Below are 23,302 nucleotides of genomic sequence, written 5' to 3'. Positions count from 1 at the left end.
GATAATTTTGAGCTTCTGCTACGATACTTGGACATTTCCAATCTGGCAACACTGGAGCGTCGCAGACCAGCAAAAGACGAACAATTGTGGTTACTCATTATTCATGTAGTATATACATGAATATCCAGTTTAGGTGGCTTGCTAATAGGTAGGCTACCTTTAACAAAAATATATTTAAGTGACTCAATCTTATATATAAAAAAAAATCAATTTTATATGACTCTTTTATTGTTGTTTCTCATGACAAATTGCTTGTGATGTTTTCTGTTTCTAAGTCGCTTTGGAAAGAAGCATCTGCTAAATAAGATGCTAAATTTTTTAAATAAATATGTCCTTCTATGTTTTATCATCTCACATCTTTCACATTTCAAATTTCAGCTCAAATCAAGATTTAATTTCCATTTATTTACATACTAAGTGTGCAAATGCAGTGTGTACTGTACATTGTCTCTGTGATTTTGCGTCATTCCTTACTTCAGGGATTGCTTCAAATGTTTTGTCATCTGAACCCCTTTGATCTCAAATATTAAAATTTGACAACACATTTGAATGTTCACTTTAGAAACAGTTTACATAAAGCATTAAATGTAAAGTGCTTTGAGTGCTGAGAAAAGTATATAAACTATATAAATCCAACTAATTATTCTTATTATTAATTGTTATTATTACATTTTCAAAAGCTGTGTACATTGCATTACAATATGCAATGCAGTTGATGTGATAGTCCACTATTAGCTAATCATTACCTACTATTTTTCATACCTCACTGAAGACTACTAACTACAGTAGTGCACATTTGAAGTTGTCCTAAGACAAGAACGAGTATTGTTCAAAATTCATGTATAACTTTGATGAAAGGTTTTGATCCACTTCAAATGTTGACTACTGTACTATATACAGGTTCATAATTAATATTATTAATGCATAATGTATAATATAAGGTAATGGTAACCCATTATTAATGACTCAAGTGTTACTACATTTTTCTAAAGGAACTTCTAATTATTTTGGATCAGTCTTCTAAAGTGAAGATCATGGGAACACACTAGTAATGACTAGTGTTACCAAATCCATCGGAACGAATTACTATTCAAAATCTTACAAAAATCTCAAAAGTTTACTGTGACTAAGGAATTAGTAGTTCCTTTAGAAGGATGTAGTAACACTTGAGTCATTACTAGTGGGTTTCTGTTAAACTGTAAACCCTAACGCTCAAAATAATTAATTGGTTTGAGTAGGACAATCTTAAATTAAACTAATTAGTTCAGTCAAATTAACTTTTATGAGTATTTAGCACTTTCTTTTTCTTTCAAGTTCACAGAACTGATATATTTTAAGTAAACTGAACTGTTTCATTGTTTTGAGTTTTATGAAATGATTTATTTTAATTTAAACAAACTTAAGTTTAACTGAAATGGCTGTGATGTCTATTTCCCACCATGCTTTGCCAATGGCACTTGAATGGGAGAGTAAATGCTAATTTGGGTTTACAGTGTACCTTTTATTATAAATTATGCATTAATCATGTTAATTATGAACCTCTATATAGTAGTTCTCTGGGAGGTATGAAAAAAATAGTAGTTAGGCTACTGAAACTACCTAACACTCTCTCACGACCAGTTCATACCAATTCGTACCAATTTGTATGATTTGTTCATTTTAGTGCCGTGATCAGTCATTCGTACGAATTCACTGTATTAGCCACCTCATAAAATTCGTACAAATTGCCGTGAGATCGGGTTGGAACTACCACATTCAACTGAGCGCTATTACTTACTAATTTGTTAATCAGAGTTTATTGTTAGTTAAAAGTAGCTACTAAAATATTAATAGTGCGTTACTCAATTCTTTATGTGTAGTTGTTCATTAATGAAGAAACAGTTTTCTAAAGTGTTGCCGTCTTTGGAAATCTGTAACCAGAAAACCCCCAGGCAGTGCTGGGTCAGTGTCTTCTTAAAGGATTAGGTCACCTCAAAATGAAAATTTCCTGATAATTTACTCACCCCAATGCCATCCAAGATGTCCATGTCTTTTTTTCTTTTTTCTAAAGTAAAATTTAAACCAAATTCTCAAAATTAAATGAACTTCTGAACGCTGAAAAGACATATATGCATTATACCTTCGCCCACACGGGTGGTCTTTAGACAAATAATTCCACATGTCAACTTTTTGCATTTGGCAATGCGCTGTAACACCATGTACTGTAAGAAACCTTCAACTTCTGTCCTTCTTCAACACTATCCAACTTCACCTTGAATTTGTTTTTTTCACCATGTGTGCATATTTCATTTGCAAATGTCTTGTCTGAATCCACATTTTAGGTATAGTATATTATTATGATGGATTTTATTGGCTTTTCATCAATTCACAATCCCCATTTGATCTTTTTCTTCCTTCTGCAGAAAATGCTTGTCAACTGTGAAAAATGCAGAATTTGGGTTAACTGAAGAAAGACCTGTTGCACAATCACTTTAAACAAGCATGATGTCAGTAGTGCGGTACTTTAAAAGAGAGAGTCCTGCCAGATAATCCACAAACACTATCAACAGACGGTAAAGTTAATTCCGGCAGCTTTACCACTTCTATAGCCTATACTTACACGTTGTTTGCTCTGTGGGAAATTTCACAACAATGAAGTTCACCATTGCAGCCTTTCTTTTTCTGACCTGCATGGCACTGCTGTCCACAAAAGAAGGTAAGCAGAGGCATTTTCTGCATGTCATTGGCAATATCAATTGTACTAGATAATATTAAGTCATTTTTTTAAAAGGATTAAAAACTGTCATGTGTCAAATCACCTTTATATTGCAATTGAATACAATACAGATTGTTAGATCAGTAATGCAAACAGAATTCAGTTCTGATGTAAAACAGCTCTAAAGATGTGTTGAAAGAATTATTGCTCACTCTTATTACTCTCTTTTCATGAAGTCTTCGCTGCTAGACTGATGGCTCCACAGCTACGCTGCCCGTGTATTCGAACATATTCAGGAAAACCAATTAATCCCAAACTAATTCAGAACATAGAGACGATTCCTGCAGGAGCAAAATGCAAAAACATGCAGATCATGTGAGTGTGATATACACCAAAGATCAGTATGGATGCATGAGAGATTCAAAATAATATTGTCTCTTATAATCTTTTTTTTAATCTGTTCATTAAACCTTCTTTACAGTGCCACTCTGGCGCAAGGAAAGACCTGCCTCAATCCCAAAGATGAATGGGTGAAAAAGATCATCGAAGGATAATTTCTCATCTATGTTTATATGCAAAAGCTTATGGTGTTTATTAGAGTCCTGTGAAAAATGTACGTGTTCTATGCAAACATACATGTATCGTCTCCCATTGCAAAATTATATCTCCTGTATAATCTCCTGTACAACTGTTTGAATGCATGACTTGCTCATTAAAAGTGATTAATGGCCTCGTTTACACTGCAGGTCTTGATGCCCAATTCTGATTTGTTGCCTATATCCGATTTTTTTTTTTTACCATCCGTTTACACGTTCTTTCAATTGTGACCCATATCCGATTCATGCGTTTACACTTGGCATACTATCTGAAACATCGCTCATGCTTAAAGGGTTAAATTATCTTGCACAGATGGACGAACGCAAAATATGATTGATATGCTAGCTCTGCGATATATGCAAAGTTCGCCAAACATCACCATGATTATGAGGTGGAGGACGACGAAAAGTGCCATCATTGCAGCCTGTGCATGTGCTTCAGTTATGCGAGAGAGATATCAGGACTGGTCGGAGCATATTGTGTTTAAATATTGGCTTTAACGAGAAGCATCGGGTCCGAAATTTTTGTATGAGCAAGCCAACCTTTGATATGTTGTGCCAACGTTTGTCCACATTTCTCTCCTACGACGACACAACGTTATAGGGCCATCCGTCTCTTTGCAGATGTGCGTCGGGGTTTCTCTCGTCATCAAACCACGGAGACGTTGCCTAATGCCTGTTTACATGACAGTCGCATTGGCATATCCGATTTATATGTGATTTATTTCCACATATGAATGAGGCCTCTGACTAAGCATTTTGCAATTTATGAAAGTTTTCACAATGTCAAATGTTAGACTGTATCGTAATTTTGTTTTTTTCTGAAAGTGCTATTGCTAACACTTTGCATTAATAAAGTATAGAAATGTGGAAATCATGTAGAAATTAAAGTTTTTTTCGTTTTTTGCATTAATAAAGTATAGAAATGTGGAAATCATGTAGAAATTAAAGTTTTTTTCGTTTTTTTTTTCGTTTCCAACAATCTTCAAAAAATGGTCTTTGTCCACTTCAAGAGGTCAAATTATATATATATATATACACATATACTAAATACAGTTTAAGGCACTGGTTTGTGATAGCAGCAAGTAAGAAGTAACTTAACTTTTATGAAATGAATACATTTCACAGAAACAAACAACATTTTAAATTCAGGAAATTAATAAATTCCAAAGAAAGTAATTTGGGTTTGAGTCTACATGAGTATGATCACAATGTTTATTTGTGGTAAACTATTACTTAAACATGTTTTGAGAGCTGAGATTATTAATATTTTGATGCAATAGATTGAAAATTGTGATTTCATAATAAATAATGATGCAAGAATCATCTTCTTTTTTTTTACTTGCATATCTTCCACTGAAATTCTTTCTGGCGTGCATAATGGTGCACAAATGATTAATAAAATACTATACCAGAAGAAGATTCATTGACTGTTATCAAATTACTTTCCTCCTGCATGGAAGTCATAGTGGCGTCGATTAAACACACATGTTGTCACAGTACCGTACTGCGCTGGCCCAGTAGGCCTAGTGCACAACACAACGAAATTTAAAAAGCAAACATTAGTTCACAACACAACGGCAATGAGCCACAACACAACGGAAAATGTGCAACACAACGAAATAAAGCCGCAACACACCGAAAATGCTCCCGACCACTAGAGGGCTCTCGGAGTGCGGTAAAGTTAATTTTCCTTGCCATTGTTCTATAGAGTCAGCAGTCTTAATTTATCAATACCACGATCAGTTTTTACAGTATGCAACCATTGTATATCGACATAAAATATAGCCTACTTCAATATCACCTACATGAATTATAGCTGCGTATTTATAGCCTACTGGAGAATGCTTTGACGCGCTACCGCAGCGCATCCCTAAGGGAACTGGCAATTCCACCAAGTGGTTAAAACGTATAATTTATAATATAATTTGATAAATAAAAATAAAAACCATTTGGTGAATTGTAGAATTACAGGAAGGTATTGGCACAATTTCACCTGTAATAAGTCAGTCTGGTCACTAGGAACCTACCACAAGCTTTGGGACATAAAAAAAAAAAAAAAAATTAGGTGAATTACAGTAGGCCTAATGTTTTTATAAAAAACAAATTGTGTACTGTGCATAAAGGGTGTGTCACAATTTCACCTGTTGTAAGTCAGTCTGGTTAATAGGAACTACAACCTTTGAAACATGATAAAAGAAATTTCCTTAAAAAATTATTGTTTACTGTAATGAAGGGAGGTATTAGAAAGAAAAAAATCAGTTGTAGTAAGTCAGTCTACTACCAATACAATCAAGCTTTGGATTTGGAACATGTCTGTTTTTGAATATTAAAAGTCATTTTAATTAATACAAATTATTTTTAAAAGAAATTATTATCAAAAGAATTGGCGGACGTTCCCTCGCATTTCCGTTGTGTTGCGGCTTTATTTCGTTGTGTTGTATATTTTCCGTTGTGTTGTGAACTTATGTTTGCTTTTTAAATGTTGTTCGTTGTGTTGTGCACTACTGGGCCACCGTATTAAAAGGACCCAAAAGCAAAAGCTGGGGCACGTTCAAGTTCAAAACGGTGCGCAACGTTTTGCTACGGTTTCCGGGTTGAACGTCATGTTTCCTGGAAACGGCGTGCACCGGTGTGCAACGGGGTTTGAGATACGTTTTCTCTTGTTTGGTGGGTGTGTCAGAACTGCAGTCCAATCAGCAGCAATATATATATAAAGCACGCGGTATTAAAGTGAACTCGCACAATGGGTTCAAGGAAAGTAATTTACAAATATGTTTGATGCAGCTCGGTATACACAACAACTGAGGATATTAGAAGACATGTTTGTTGTAAGTTTTACTGTAAAAATATAGGATATCAACATAATGATGTAGTTTTTAGCTTCATTGCAAGTGTATGACATTTGGTATAGAAATAAACAATGGTAATTAAGTGCTTTTCCTAAAAATGAGAAAGAAAATACAGGGTATTAAAACAGTATGAACTACAAATAAAGTCAGTATGTGAGGCTAAATATATGTGTTTTAGTCTGAATTAGGAAGATGTGTGCTTCCATTTCAGTTTCAGCAATCCCTTCACTCGATTGGGATGTTCTCTTTTGTTCTGGGCGGCAAGCGCAGTAACTGTAACATCGGGCATATTTTGTAGTATTAAACACATATTTATACCGACTTCATCAGAAAATTCTTAACAATGAACACAAAGAATGGCCTTCTCAGCTGCCATAGTTGCAACTCTTGCGTCATCAGAACAGCGTGTTCAACGCATCACCATTTCGGTTTACACAATATATATCCCACAAATATGTTTATTTCAAAATTTAAACCGGTTGATAATCTTTGTAGTTTCTGCAAGACAGAACAAGAATCGTTAACTCATCTTTTTTATAGTTGTTCATTTGCATGACATTTTGGAAAAGTGTTGAAAGTTATCTGGCTTCAGGGTAGTCTATGAGGTGTGATTTGTATGGCGAGTGGATATTGCCATTTCTAAGACTACCCTGAAGAAGGAGAAGGAGCAGTCTACCCTTCCGTCACCGTCAGTCCGTGTATATTTTTGAATGGGATTAATAGAGACGGCAGACGACAGACCGGCGGCGACGTCACGGCGATGTCTCAGTAGGAATTTAACTGACGGCGACGAGAAATGTTTAAAAAAAATCATTATGTCTGAACTTGGCACATCGCCTAATAAGATGCCTGATACACACGTCGTCCCTCTGTACGTCGCCTAATAAGACGCCTGATACACACGTCTTCCCCATGTATTTCGGCTTTAAAACATTTCAAAGTTTGCATTAGTAGATGTACTTGTTATAGGCTATTGCTTTTACAGTAATTAGTAAACTTATTTCTCACAAAGGGCCACTGGTACGTAATAACTAAGTTTATTCAATGTTTGATACACTACCAGTCAAAAGTTTTTGAACGGTAAGATATTTTAAACAGTAAAATTGTGAAATATTTATACAATTTAAAATAACTGTTTTCTATTTGAAACAGATTATTACATATTTTGATTGTAGAGATAGAAGTTTATGTAATATTGTAAATATTTTTATTTTATTAGGTAAGTTTCATATTCATAAAGCTAAATTTTCTAAATCAAGACCATGCTTTAAATTTTTCCAAACTGAAACTGAAATATATTTTGAGTCTCTTAAATTGGTAAAAAATAAGAAAGCTATGTCAGCAACTGATATATATTCCAAACTTTTCAATTGAAAATATGAAAATACTTTTATTTTTACAATTAATAAAGTTTGTAAGTCTGTTTTATTTTTATATTTTATGTAATTTTTTTTATTTATTTTTTATTTATTATTATTTAATATTAATTTGTATTTGATGGCTCTGTTTTGTATTTGTATATATTTTTTTTTTATTATTGTGTACTATTTGTTTACGAATTGTGATGTTTGTATGTTTGTTAATTGAATTCTAATGGAAAAAAAAAATAAAAAATCACCGTTTCGGTTTAAAAAACGTTGTGCAACGTTTTGTCGGGGCTGAACGCAGCCCTGGTTACAGAGGTTTATTGAAAAGCAGATAAATGTCAAAATAGGCTGTCTAGGCAGACGCAGAACGGGATAATGAAACTCAAAAGGAACAGACTGCAACCAGGCAGGGTGAAAGGCACAGGCAGAGCCGGACAGTAACGGAGTACATTTACTTGAGTACAGTACTTAAGTACAATTTTGAGGGATCTGTACTTTACTTGAGTATAATTTTTGGGGAGTACTCATGACTTTACTCAAGTACATTTGAGAGGCAATTATTGTACTCTTTACTCCACTACATTTCTATCCATAACTGTGAGTACCCGTTACTTCTATTAAAAAAAAAAAAAAAGGAAAAAAGAAACATCTCGGAAACCCTTAATTTTTTGTTTCCCTCTCAAATGTGATTGGATTGTGCAGGCGCCACTGATTGGGACAGCCTATCAGCAATCACCTTCAGCTTTCCGCCAAAGTCAACTCCATGGTCAGATTTAGATAAGAGACGAAACCATGGACGAAACAATGGATGAAGACGCAGCAGGTCCATCCCGGGAGTATTTTTTTTCCCAGGATGGTAGGGGAAGACTCATGAATATTCATTAGGGAAGTCATCCCTGATTGGTCTTAACCCCAGTGACGGTTAGGTTTAGGGGTGGGGTTAGGGTGTAGGTCATCAGACCAATCAGGGATGACTTCTCTAATGAATATTCATGAGTCTTCCCCTACCATCCTGGGGAAAAAAATATCGCATCCCGAACCCGTGGCCCCACCTCGCCAGACTATTTCAATTTTCTGAACAAGTTAATGATAGTTTTCGCTTCAAGTGTTTGCTGTGTTTACCAATGTAAGCACTGTGGCAGTAGTAATGCAATATTTAAAAATGTACTCTTGTACTCTTGATACTCAAGTACTTTTAAAAACAAGTACTTTAGTACTTTTACTTAAGTAGACATCTGACTGTAGTACTTTTACTTGTACTTGAGTAAAATTTAGCAAGGGGTATCTGTACTTTTACTCAAGTAATGAAGCTGTGTACTCTGTCCGCCTCTGGGCACAGGTATAGTTGCTGTCAGAAAGTGTACACTGGAAACGACGAGCACTAACTCCATTTGGCAGAAACAGCAGCACAGACTAGCTTCCACAGGATGACAGGTGATATCTCTCGTCTGATACACACACAACAGGACAAGACTGAGCAGAGGTGAATCACAATGATAAGGCGTCTGTAACGACAAGCATGAATTAACAAACAATAAACCGACAAAGAAGGGAGAAGAACATGAGATCTAATCAAGAAGATCAGGGAAAAGGGGAAACAGGTGTGGGAAGATGAGCGAGGGCGCGAGCTGATTGAGATAGTGCTCAGCTGTGCGAGAGCGCGCGTGCAGGAGAGCAATCAAACCTGACTCCTGACATGTGCTGCAACTTGTCTTGAGTTTGTATTAATTGACTCATTTTTTTTATGCATTACGCCACTAAACTTGTTGACCGTGTTTTTTCTTCTTTTCTTTTTTTTTTCTTTTTTTGATTTGTCCTTCCAGATAAAATGATTCACTTGGCACATGAACTGATGAACTCTCAGGTCCTGCATATCAGCGTTTCCCAACCGGGGTGCCCGTCTGGCTGCAGGGGTGCCGTGTAAAAACTCCATCAAACATTTTAAAATTGCTATTATGTAGGCTACCATCAATCTCGGATGTCTCTAAAACAACAAATAACAATAAAAATGTAAATCGTACGTTTTCAGCGTTGAATCGCGGGGGTTGCGCTTGATTTCATTCGCTTAGGCCGGCGACACACTGGCTGCCTGGCGTATCCGTTTTTATTTCGGCTCCTATGTTAATATGAGGTGTGATTTGTGCACTTTTTGGTGATTGCGAAGCAAACTGAGAGGTGAACTAGCCTGCATACGCTCACCAGTCGTCTGGCCAAAATCCCATAGTAGCCTAATCAGGCGTCAGACCTAAGATATGAGACGTTAGACGTCACGGTCACGTGTTGGAGCTGCGCTCAAAGTGCGCGGCTAATTAAGCATTTTCCTCCCATAGAAAACCATAATAAGAACGTTTAATGCAGATTAGAATGTCCCCTTATTATGTCGAAATAACAGATAGGCTATTATATTGAAATAACGACTTATGTCGAAATAACGAGGTATTATGTCGAAATAACGACTTATGTCGAAATAACGAGATATTATGTTGAAATAACGACTTGATGTTCAAAACATGTTAAAAAACTTTTACACACTAACGTTTTTAAAAGAAGTCTCTTCTGCTCACCAAGGCTTCATTTATTTGATTCAAAATACAGCAAAAACAGTAATATTTTGAAATATTTATTCAATTTAAACTGTTTCACAATTTATAATTTATACAATTTAAACTTTTCTGTTTGAATATATTTTAAAATGCTATTTATTTCTGTGCTGGCAAATTTCAGATAGTTGCTGTTGTTTTGAACTTTCTATTAATCAAATAATCGTGAAAACAAAATTGTACACAGTTGTTTTAACATTGATAATAATCATAAATGTTTCTTGAGCATCAAATCATCATATTAGAATGATTTCTGAAGGATCATGTGACATTAAAGACTGGAGTAATGATGCTGAAAATTCAGCTTTGACTGCAGGAATAAATTACATTTTAAAATATATTCAAATAGAAAACAGTTATTTTAAATTGTATAAATATTTCACAATTTTACTGTTTAAAATATCTTACCGTTCAAAAACTTTTGACTGGTAGTGTATCAAACATTGAATAAACTTAGTTATTACGTACCAGTGGCCCTTTGTGAGAAATAAGTTTACTAATTACTGTAAAAGCAATAGCCTATAACAAGTACATCTACTAATGCAAACTTTGAAATGTTTTAAAGCCGAAATACATGGGGAAGACGTGTGTATCAGGCGTCTTATTAGGCGACGTACAGAGGGACGACGTGTATATCAGGCATCTTATTAGGCGATGTGCCAAGTTCAGACATAATGATTTTTTAAAAACATTTCTCATCGCTGTCAGTTAAATTCCTACTGAGACATCGCCGTGACGTCGCCGCCGGTCTGTCGTCTGCCGTCTCTATTAATCCCATTCAAAAATAGACACGGACTGACGGTGACGGAAGGGTAGACTGCTCCTTCTCCTTCTTCAGGGTAGTCTTAGAAATGGCACTATCCACTCGCCATACAAATCACACCTCATAGACTACCCTGAAGAAGGAGAAGGAGCAGTCTACCCTTCCGTCGCCATCAGTCCGTGTCAATTTTTATAATTGTGTATATATATATATATATATATATATATATATATATATATATAATTGCAGCTCCCCCTGTCAATGATCTAGCACCCCCTCAGCACCTGCGTTTGGTGACTTGCTTCATTGTGCCACATTTGTGTTTTGTTTTTATTTTGTGTTCAATGTCATGATACTTTTTTTTTTTTTTTTTTTTTTACTTTGCTTGAAAAAAGAGTTAACATTTAAATTAGCAAATCCTAAATAAGTATAATTACCTTACCTTTTATTAATAGGTATATACTCATAATAGACTATCAAACTCAACTTGATCCACTACACTACAGACTACACTAACTTATTTCTAAACTAATTTCTAATTAAAAAGAAATATAAGAAGACCGTACTTTTATTACTTACCTTTTGTCATTTACTAGAATCTCCTTCACCTGAATAATTGTTCTGTGTATTGTTTGTCTTGTAGTAAAGTGCCAGTTTTTTCTATGTCTCTAGTCTAATTTTATATTTCTTCCCCCACTCCGTGTGAACCTACAACTCCAGTAGTTTAAGTATTTCAGTACGCTACGCAGGTGCATGAACTTAAGAGATTATAGACCACTTCCCATAACAATAAAGCAATGTAAATATATCATTACCATTCACTGTTTTCCTAAAAGTGAGCAAGCAGAGTACAAACAGTGTCTTCAAGTAATGATTAAAAACAGCAAAATGATGTGCAAACAAGAAAAGAAAAATTGAAAAGAAACAAGAAAGATAAATATATGAGCTGTACAGTAAATGTTAATGGTTTCAAGAGTTTTCATTATTTCTCTGAAATAAGCCATTGTGTTTATCTTAGGAAAACCCAAAAATCATATTTTTGAGTGACATGGAAAAGTCTTCCATAAGTCTCCATATAATTTTTATTTTCCAAAGAAGAAAGAAAATGAAATGCGGGTGTGGGACAACATAAAGATCCTATCCCTTTAACCCTCTGGTACTATTCTGTTCAACAGAGTTCAGTTTGTAGCAAAAATGTACGGTTCTTGTATTATTTTAGCCTATTCTATGCTTCGTATTTTCCCCACATTAATGTGCATTTGGGAATATGGATGAAACTTTTGCTGTTAAACTGATTTAGCAACTTAAAAACATACACCAACAACACCAGAATGAACCAATATAATTCTAAATATGCAAATTGATGTTTGAGGTTTCAAAATCAAACTGTTGGCTATACCATTTCTATCAAAGATGTGGCCAAACATTACAGATTAAGTGCAATTAAACATTAGATAAACAATGGTTTGCTCTTGATGTAAAGTGTAACAACAATCGTCAGGCCTCTGGCGCCCTCTGCTGGCATGTTATAATACATAATATACACACGTTCATTCTATATACATTTTTTCATGTATTTTAATAGTGTTGTTGAATAAAACAATATGTTTAATCACTCTTGATACTTTATTTGAAGCATTTATTATTGCCTCATTTGTTATATGTATTTAAGTCATACTAAAGGCTATTGTTCACTTAGATCTATCAAAAAATATATAAATAAATAAAAATAATTGTTATTGACAGCCCTAGTTAAAACATTTGAAAATGCACCTACATTGTTTTGCATTTTGTGACAAAGACAATTTTCCTGTCTTATATTTTGTCATTTTTAATTTCTTGAAAATAATAGGCTATTAAAATACTTCCTTGTCACCTTCCCCTGAAAACAATATTGCGAATAGTTTCATGTTGTGTATTCAGCCTGTGTTAATAATTTTTTAAATAATAAAATAGTGAAAACAAGTGTTTCTTTTGTCGCGCTGCTGTGGTGACTTTTTCTGTGTTGCAGCATTTATTAAAACATGTTTATGTCATGTTATACTAACAGAATATGGCAAAAGTGAGGGTCAGTAAGACAGATAGAGGTCTGATTCAGCCAGATGTTTATGAGAGGGCATTCACATTTAAATCAGCTGATTTCTGTGTCACCATTTTTTTACACTCAATCTGTTTCCATTTACCCTAGTCACATTTAGGTTTTAGCCATACCTTATAGCTTTTCCACCTCCACCTATGGATTTGCAGGGTTTCCATCCTGATGTTTTTATGCAGATTTTAAATCTATGCATAAAAACAGCTTGATGGAAACATGCCTATTGTTACATTATGTTGAGAATTTATATTATGGTAATTTAATTTAATTTTCAAATTGTTCATGTTGAAAACACATTTTATAAAATAGATTGACATTGCCAATAAAAAAAAAGAAAGATTTTAAACAATTCAAGTTTGTACTGTTGGGTTATTTGAAACATTGATGAAACTGAAATTTAAATTAACAATTTTTTGCTTATATAAAGGCCAAAATATGTTTGCAGTTACATGTTAACAAGGTCATATACTCAGGTATATTTAGGCTAATAAAAAAAAACAAAAAAAACAAGAGTAACACAAAAAATCTAGCTTGTATATTGTTGTGTTACTTTCGTCCCAACTGACGGGGTCGAAAGTAACATAAGCAGTCTTAAATTCAAAGTGAAATTAAACTGGAAGTCCTTCTACATTTTTTCAAAATACCACCTGCTATTGATAGACCACACTTGTAAGTGTCTGACCACAGCAAAAATATATCTCTGTCTAAAATATCATCTTTTCAAATTAAGTTTTTCTGAAAAATGGTACTTTCGCCCCTGCTCTCCTCCTAGTTTCATTGGAAATGAACATCAGCATTTCAACATTTTCCTTGGAGCTGTGATTAACTTGCTTCACATTCCTCGAAGCTATTTCACACTGTTATTTTGTAAATCCCTTTTTGCATAAGGCCAGTAAAACCAGATGTGAGTTAAAGGGATAGTTCAGGATTTTAGACATGAATCTCTATAGCTTCCCCATAAGCAGTGTGGTGCATTGACCATGACTTACCCCCGACAGCGTCCTGTGAGCCGAGCTCCGGTCCAGTTTTGGTCAAGATGAAATTAGTCTGGCAAGATTGCTGGGGTCACGGCAATAAAGCTTTTTTCTTCTCAAATCAATATGTGTTCAAAAGAGTGATATATTTGCGTCACTAAAACGTTGTCTATGGAGAGGTCAGACCTCGTAATGGCTTGGCACTATTTTCTCCCCTGTCATATCACTGCGCGCTGCCGCTACCTACAGCCAGCTGCGAGCTGCGCAGGCGCACACCACTTTTTCAGTTGTTCGGCAGTGTTTACAGCAGTGTTTACAGCAGTGTTTACGTGCTCAGAACAGCTACACGAACGAGCTAACATAGCTACTCACCAAGAGCGATCAGTTTGTATCCTTTTGGCTGTGTGTCGAAGTCAATGTTGTCATCGTCGCTGCTGTAGTCAGACATGTTATCGTTCATGATCGTTCATGTTATCGTTCTCTTTACGAGCTGTAAACAAAGTGACACGTGCGCGGCTCCCAGCTGGCTGTAGGTAGCGCGCAGTGATATGACGGGGAAGAAAATAGTGCCAAGCCATTACGAGGTCTGACCTCTCCATAGACAGCGGTTTTGTGCTGCAAATATATCACTCTTTTGAACACATATTGATTTGAGAAGAAAAAAGCTTTATTGCCGTGACCCCAGCAAACTTGCCGGACTAATTTCATCTTGACCAAAACTGGACCGGAGCTCGGCTCACAGGACGCTGTCGGGGGTAAGTCATGGTCAATGCACCACACTGCTTATGGGGAAGCTATAGAGATTCATGTCTAAAATCCTGAACTATCCCTTTAAGAGTTGTGCAATTGCTGTTGATCTCACTTTGCTTATTTTGCCTATTTTGCCTTCCAGCCTTGCAAACCGATGTCTGTTTTTCTTCAGCTGTGCAGCCTCTCGCTAAGGATGGGCAAATGAAGCACTGAGGCTTTCCCTTGATTGTTCCGGGAAAAGATTCGAAGCATCAAGAGTGTCGAAAACAGCGCCATCTTGTGGCAGGTCAAATATATAGCAGCCATAAACCCGAGTGCGCAGAGCCGTTGTTTCATCTATTAAGCACAAATAAAAGCCTGACAATGCTACATGTTCAGTTTTCTGGTAATATAATTCACATATTAAAGTGAGGCAATAAATTAAATGTAACAATTATATTAATACTAATGACTAAAATGTTAGTAGCCTAAATGGACTTAAACTTCCAAAAACCTGTAGAGTAGTGGTCTGGGTTCAAACATTCCGACACGCAAAGTGAAGCATTCACGTGTAGGCTAGTAACAAATGGTCAAAAAGTGCTTTAGTTTTTGAGATACCCCTACCGGAGGTAGAACTAAACCCAACAATGTTTTTCCTCATCTCTAAGGTCTCCATATATGAAATGGATTCTTGGCTCAAAATATTTTACTGCTAAGATTGTTAAATTAACAGATATTGTTATCAGAGATGGGGGACTCGAGTCACATGACTTGACTCGAGTCAGACTCGAGTCGCAAATTTAAGGACTTGAGACTTGCTTGACTAAATTAAGAAAATGACTCGACTTGACTTTGACTTGAGATCCAATGACTCGAGACTTGACTTGACTTGAACTGTATGACTCGAGAATGACTTGATATACATTTTTATATAAATCATCGCAACATCAATTGATGAACAAAATGAAAGCAACGGAACCATTGACGCCAGTCATCAGATTCTGCGCGATTGCGTGACGCTGCACAAGCCCAGAAAAAACACACATCGCGGTGAGCGCGCGCTAAATACAAAAACATCTCCCAGCATCGTTTCTTTTTGGATATAAACACTAGAAATTGACCATATTCATACAAGAAGATTTGCTGTACGCATAATAACTGGCAAGGGATATCGGACGACCATCACAACCTCGAACCAGTCGAACTTCATTCACCACGTCTAAAAGTAAGCTATGGCTTGTTTAACCTGTTTGCTATCTTTAAATCTAGAGAGAATATTGGTCAAAACAGCATGCCTCTTTATACACAATTTTGTTTTCAAATGTAGCTTAATGTTGTCAATATTCAAATGATAATTAATGATGGCATATGTTTTGAATAACATTTGCCACATTTCTTTCAAATCATGCTTTAAAGCCAAATATGTCGTTCTTTCCGATGACAAAAAACAACATAGAAAACTGTTAATGTTTTGTCGTTTTTATGTTTCTCTTAAGGCAGGGTTAGATGTTATCAGGGGGTTGGGGGCAAAATGCCAGCAGAATTAATACAATGCACCCAAAATTCAAAATGTGGTGGAAAAATTGCCCTAGTATGAGTTATTTTTATAATTATAACATATGATATTAAAAAATATTTCCATAATATTGGCGCGATTGCAAATGTGATAATGATTTTATAAAACAGTTCAGCAAACAAATAGTGAATATTGTGATGTGACATTTTAGACATAATATTCCAAATATTCTCTGTTTTTGCTCTATTTCTCCAATTACAATAGTTCCAAACAAGCCACAGAAAGAGTTATGCGTATTTGTGATTCAGTGACCTAGTTGCTTAGTTCCAGAACGAATCTGCCTTTTTGAACAAATCAGTTGAATGAATGCTTCTATGACTCGTACATTAAGACGGTGATTTGGCGCCACCTATTGGCGGTTTTAACTTCATAATAAAAAATATATAACTTGTATAAAGGGGATGCCAGTTTGAAGAATGCCATTGGTGGCATAGGAACCATTATACTTGAATTGTGAATTGTTTAATACCTTTTAATGGTCTTCTGCAATGTTTGAGGCATATTTATTTTTTCATGCTTTAATGTTGGCCTAATTTCAGTTACATTTACATTTTAGGCTATGTAGTTTGAAATTTTTATTTTTTATTTTTTAGATTTTTATTGTAGTAACCACTCAGCTGTATGTGGAAATGCATATTTAAAAAAAATGTTGCAAATAAAACCATAGTCCACAACTTCTGTAGTTTTAACTTATTTTAATATATAAATTCAGTGAAATCATCAAACGTTTGTATGACTTGCCAGTGACTTGTGACCCAAGCTACGACTTGACTTGACTTGCTTGACATAAAGCAGTGACTTGACTTGACTTGACTTGCTTTTCACAAAATTGACTTGGACTTGCTTGAGACTCGAAGGTTAAGACTTGAGACTTACTTGTGACTTGCACATGTGTGACTTACTCCCATTTCTGATTGTTATACACCCCAAAACCAAAAAAAGGACTAAAATATTGCCTGTCTGTATGGGAGTTAAGGCATATAAACTAATGCAGATCAATCACACAAGCTCTGAGAGCTTTGAAACTTGGCATGTTTGTTGTCAGGAAGTTGCTTTACCTACTAGAAAAGACTGGATGTGAATATCTTGATGTATGGAATAAATAGAGACAAATATAAATATATACCTAAAATAAGCAGACATGCAAAAATGTAATATTTATGCAGAATGTTTTCATTTACTTTGTGGTTGCTTTGCCAGGGATTATCATAGAAACACATATGATGACTTGTTGGAAAGATGGGGTTCTGCTGAATCCAGCAATACCATATGTAAATATAGCACGACAAGGGTGTTCTGTCACTCAATGTATGAGGTGTCTAAAATGAAAGAAAATGGAACACTGACATAATTTAGTCCAAGCCCATTAACAGTGGTGAGAAGAATGGTAAGAAATTCAAAAATAAGATACATTTAATAATGAAACATTTCATATGGCACCTTGTACTATATGGAAACAAAGACTGATATCAAAAGATAACACCTTACCATAGCACAAACAGGAGACCAGGAGTCAGGATTGCAGTTTGACCTTAATGAGCCTTTTAATGAAACTATAACTTAATTTAACACAATACAAATTAAATTACTGTCTTAAATCAAACAAATGGCAATCTAACAAAACAATCACTCTGAGGGGGAATGAGCCCTCTCTTCTCAGGCTGTTTTTTTTCTAGCAGCAACCATTTGGAACATGAACTGTGTCGTGGATTTTTTCCTAAACCTAACTACCTGGCTCTATCTTTTGGGTCTCGTTCCTGACGTCCCCACTTTATAGATCACCTGTAACTGACTACCTGGCTCTATCTTTTGGGTCTCGTTCCTGACGTCCCCACTTTATAGATCACCTGTACTAACTTGTTTTCTCTAAACTAACTTACTTCCTAAACTAGCTTCCTGCGCAGGAATAAATCGACAAACAGACCTGCAATTGTCCTTTAAATGCTTTAATCACGGCCAGGAGATCTTCCCGAGCAGTTCTCAGGGAATCTCTCCCAAGAAGCAAGGCCGGAGGATCTCAGACAAATTCCATTGAGAATCCCACCGAAAAATACATATACAACAGTTTTTATAGTATAGAGGTATGGCATAAATTTCATGCTGCATTACATAATTTCCCCACTATTTGATTGGTTCTTCATATGCAAACCCCTCTGTTACTAGGTAAAGCAAACTCTGATCTTGTGATTACTTATCACAAGGTTTTAATGATGACTTCATTTGTTCTAACAGACTGTCTAGTTTAACTTCCCAAAACTATGTTATTTTTACCCATAGACACATACTCAAAGTCACAAGTTTTTCCCCAAAAAGTTTGGAAACATTAAAAGCATATGAATGTCATTCCTGCAAGAAAAACAAATGTTAGTTGATCAATTAAAATTCATTCACAACTGCTTTTGGTAGCCATTCTGAGGTCAGCCCCCCATGATGTTACAACTGCAACACACCAATGTCACTCATCCACATTGTCATCAGTGACAAAGCAGGTCATATTTGGACAGTCTGGGAAAGGACAAGAGCAAAACTCTGTGCAGGTCAAGCCTACTGAAAGGTCAACATTTGGTGGCATCGTTGCAGTTTCCGTCTTTACAGTAGAGGTGGGTGATGTCTCTAACTTCTTTAGGTGCTGGTGCCTTCTGGAACATTACAGGTTCAATGCACCCATCTTCTCTGAGCCTCCATCCTCTACCAACGGGGTTCCAGAGAAGAGGTTTGGCCAGGTGGCTGTGACGCCACACTGCTGTCTGGTACAAGGCTCTCAGCACATGTTGCTGGAAGGCATCTTCTGTTGGGGGTAGATTTGCTGCTGACAAATCTGTGGTAGACGCTAGTGTACCTCAGCTCATCCAGGTTGGTTCAAGGATGCCCATCCACCTTTTTCTTTTGGCCATACAGGAGGAGGGCACACCTTCTTGCCACAGGCAAAGCCTTTTCCAGGCTACCAGAGAGTCCAAATTTGGTAATTTACTGTAACTTGGTAATTTACTGTATTTTAATTTAAATTTGGTAATTTACTGTAACTAGGGACAAATCTTTCCTTAAGGCCATGTCCAGAGTGCATAAACACTGCTGAGGATCTGTATCATCACATTTGACAATTATAAGAGAATGGGACTGTCACGGTGTATTGCATGTAACACCATCCTCGTGTCAGCCTCCTCCTGGTCACTGTAAAGATCTTTCAAGCAGGCAGTATTTTAAGTATTTATAATATAGTAAAGTATTTTGAGCCAAGAATCCATTTCATATATGGGAGACCTTAGAGATGAGGAAAAACATTGTTGGGTTTAGTTCTACCTCCGGTAGGGGTATCTCAAAAATTCAGGGGCATTGCACTAGCATAGTGACTGGAGAGAAAGTGAGGCTTCGTTTTTCGTTGATCACGTGTTTCTCTGAAAACAATATGCGCTCCGGCACGAGCTTCATGAGAAATTTCAGTGTCATAATGTAACATCACTATCTTGAGTATTTCTGTTAGTTTGAGTGTGTGATTAATAAAGACTACTGCAAATAGATCCTGTTTCTTCTCTGCTGCAACCAGGACCGGTGACAGAAGTGCGCAAATCCAGAATACCTCTGTTACACACCTCAGTTTAAGCAGATTTGTGTATGTGTGGTGTAATGAACGGCCTTAATCAAAATGACCTACATCAGAAAACCTTCCCCCTCTCCCCTGTTGTCATCGGCCCTAAAACCAGTTCTCTTCAAAGGCTGTTATTACTTCGGCTCCACTGAACGATCTCAGCAAGAGACTGTGTCTACAAGCCTCAAAGACAGCACAGGAGACACTGGCCATTTGGTTAAAGACTATAGAGACAAACTCCAATACTCAAAGGACATTTACTCCATTCTTACCCACAAACTTTTCCCAAATGTTTATAGTATTATTCCCATGTTTTATGCATGTACCTATGTTTTATTAGCCTAGTTATGATTCTTTAGTTATGTTAGAGTAACTTCCAATGTTGATATCCAAAGATGATGTATCACTGCTTTAATGTCTTCAAATCCCCTCTTTCTTAGTATCAAAATAATCCCCTTTTGATTTTATAATCAATGGTGTACAACATGTTTTGATAAATTGCATCATAAATATTTGTACCATACTTTTGTGTTAAGACTGCACAAATTCTCCATGCCAGCATGAACATGCAAATGAAGATAAGATGGAACAAAGACTTTCTCCAGGTCATCTTAGATTGATCACCTCAACAAATAGGTGTGAACTGAGAGGACCTTTAAGAGTATCTGATTAGGTCAGATCTTGGCTCAGTCTCTTTGAGACAACATCCTCCTGTCTTCTTCCGGCAACTTCATCTTCAAGTTAACTTCTTTGGATTCAACGTGGACCACCCCAAGAACCCAAACAAACGCTTCAGCGCACTCCTGGTGAAATCATCCAGAATCTCAAGAATCTCCTGCATCTGGACTTGTTCAGCAACCGAAGTCAATGCAAGTACCTGTTCGCAGCCGTTAGATGCGTTTCTAAGTTATTGTGCCCCTTTAAGGTGACCCTGATTCTCTGATGTTTCTTGTAGGTTGTGGTTAACTGATTGTAATCTTGCCCTTCTCTTTTCTTCCCTCTCTCTTTCTTCACTTTTCTTTACTTTCTTTGATTCTGTATACAATCTTTGCTTAGTTTAATTGTGTAGCCTACCTTAGTTTCGTTTATTAAACCATTGTATCAACGCTTTATTGTCTCTGTGTTTGCCACATATCGAAGTCACTTAAAGGCACAATATGTAACTTTTTTGCTTTAAAAATAGCAAAAATCACTATCTATGTTATATATTTTTTTTAGTTGTGTACTTAACAAAATATTTCTTGGTAAAGAATTACAGGACTGTAAACATTATTGGACAACCTGACTTGCTTGTTTTCAAAAATGTAAAAACATTAAGGGTCAAATCAAATATAAATTCTATTTATAAACAATTATAGTAATTTCTATGATAACTAATAATAGAAATAGCACATTAAAGTTACAACTACATGATGTAACCACTTTTTGTCAGTTTTCAGGTCTGTTATAAGGACCGTTTTTGCTCATGTGTCCCGCAATAGGGAAAAGTTCTGCTCAGCAAGAAAATAATTAAAGGGAACATTACTTGTAACACAGGGTTAATTTAATAAATTGGTTTGTTTTTTTCATTGAATGTAATTTTAAACACATTATTACAGAATCTGTGTATAGAGCCTATCTAAAGTATGAACCTATCTAAAGATTTATGTATTGGTATCATATAAGATTATTTTGAGATATTCCATATAAGATAATATTGAATATATATCCCCTGAACATCCAAACACCCCCCAAAAGATTACAATGAGGCCTACATTTAAGCAACTGATACATGATTGACAAAATTAGATGTAATCAAAGATTTTTTGTGTTACATGTGTAGTCGGTCTTGACATCACAGATCAGATTCTTTAGTGATCACTTTGATATCAGTGTAAGTGACGCCTTTGTATGTGCCCTTGGTTTCATACTGTAACACACTGCCGTTCTTGCAGGTGATCTTCACTGTGCCAGTGTAAGGCAGGTCAAAAGTGGCTCTGCCAATGGTGATGTCAACCTTCACCTTCTTCCTTGGTGGCATATCTATATCAGTAGACAGAGTTTTGGTTCTCTCATCTGTGACTGTAAGTGCTTTCTGATCCAACAGTGACACTGAATCCTGCAGAAACTTCTAGAATCCCTGGAATCCCAGCCTTTACTTCCATACTGAATGTTGATTTTAAACTTTCAGTCACAGACCATGAAGATTGTTTGGTCACTTTCTTTGAGGTATCAACTCTTTGTTTCTGAGTGATGGAGGAGTCGTTCCTGTAAGAGATGGATTTGATTTCTTCTACGGCCACTTGTGGTATCAGTTGGTTGATAGTGGGATAGTTGACATTGGTGAGAACGGTTGATTAAACTGCATTGAGGAACATGAATCCCATGCGGTCAATGTCTGCCCCACATTTTCCTACAACTCCCGAACAATATCCAGAGCCGACATCGATAGGATATTTTGTTTTTAAATTCCATTTTGTCATCTTTGCAAAAAATTATTTCCCCCGGTTGGTCTTGAATTTAATGGCTCCAAGACGTCTTCCCTCTCCGTTCCCCCACAGGGACAGTGAGGTGAAACACTCATCAGGCTGGAAGGTGTACTCGTCATATGGTCCAGCTGGTTCTCCAAAAGTTTGAACTCTCCCGTCTGTAAGCCAAACCTTGACAGCCTTCACCTGCCATTCTCCCAGCCAGACGCCGATCTTCTCTAATCTGGCACCGTTCTTCTCGCCAGTCAATGAAAATTGCATGACCTCCACTTCCACCAATTTGATAAAGAGTTGTTGGGTAGGACATCTTTTAACTGAATTGATCTGAAAATAATATCACAGATTAGAATTAGCATCAGCTGTATACTTTATTTGCAGTGTGTAGCAACTCATAATGTAATAACTTAACATAATGTAATAAGGATTACATTATTATTGTGATAATTTGTCATTGTCATAATGTAATAATTTTCTCAAAATGTAATAAAATCGAGCTCATAATGTAAAAACAATTTTTACATTATAAGAAAATTATTACGTGATACACTCACCAAAAATATATCATTGTCATATAATTGTCATAATTGTAGTAGCTTTTAAAACATAAACAAAATATTAGTATTCCCTTACAGTATTTCTTAAAATCTAAATCCACTCTTAAACTCCTGCAAAATGCAACAGATTTAAATATTCATGCAGTTTATTTTTATTAAACATAAAGCAGTGGTTTTCCTTTACAGTACATTTTAAAAATGTAAATGTAAAATGTAAATCCAGTCTTAACCTGCCAACAAAATCCACCATCTAATTTCCTGAGAAGGATAAATAAAGTATCTATCTTAATAATTATCAGTAATCTGGCTTTTATAAAAACCCTGGATTAGTCTAAACTCTGTCTGTGAAACCGGGCCTTTGACTTTTAATTTAAAACAACCTGTTGGAATGATGATGCTAGACAACCAGTTAAAGTCAATTTTGCATAGGCCTAAATGCACGTAAAA

The 23,302-nt window shown here is 35.9% G+C and overlaps 1 protein-coding gene and 1 pseudogene across 2 annotated transcripts; one reads left to right on the top strand and one right to left on the bottom strand.

Annotated features, from left to right (window-relative positions):
- The first annotated feature begins 2,471 nt into the window (after positions 1-2,471).
- Positions 2,472-4,711, top strand: LOC311080067 (interleukin-8-like). Its single transcript, XM_084109832.1, has 3 exons — positions 2,472-2,695; positions 2,932-3,070; positions 3,177-4,711. The coding sequence occupies exons 1-3, from the start codon at positions 2,632-2,634 to the stop codon at positions 3,247-3,249; spliced, it is 276 nt and encodes a 91-aa protein (XP_083965958.1). The 5' UTR covers positions 2,472-2,631; the 3' UTR covers positions 3,250-4,711.
- A 16,816-nt stretch (positions 4,712-21,527) lies between these two features.
- Positions 21,528-22,608, bottom strand: LOC311078519 (aerolysin-like protein; annotated as a pseudogene). Its single transcript has one exon. The product of its transcript is annotated as an aerolysin-like protein (transcript).
- Positions 22,609-23,302: the final 694 nt, after the last annotated feature.

The sequence above is a fragment of the Abramis brama genome (assembly GCF_963993115.1).
Source record: "Abramis brama genome assembly, chromosome: 3".
Lineage (NCBI taxonomy): Eukaryota > Metazoa > Chordata > Actinopteri > Cypriniformes > Leuciscidae > Abramis > Abramis brama.
Note: the sequence above shows the minus strand (reverse complement) of the source record. Positions and strands in the feature narration are given on the sequence as shown.

What these genes read in the sequence shown, in the direction of transcription:
- LOC311080067 (XM_084109832.1), top strand. Translation starts at nt 2,632, where the DNA reads ATGAAGTTCACCATTGCAGCCTTTCTTTTTCTGACCTGCATGGCACTG. An exon ending in ACTGCTGTCCACAAAAGAAG is followed by an intron (nt 2,696 to 2,931) that starts GTAAGCAGAGGC and finishes CTTTTCATGAAG; the next exon opens with TCTTCGCTGCTAGACTGATG. An exon ending in TGCAAAAACATGCAGATCAT is followed by an intron (nt 3,071 to 3,176) that starts GTGAGTGTGATA and finishes CCTTCTTTACAG; the next exon opens with TGCCACTCTGGCGCAAGGAA.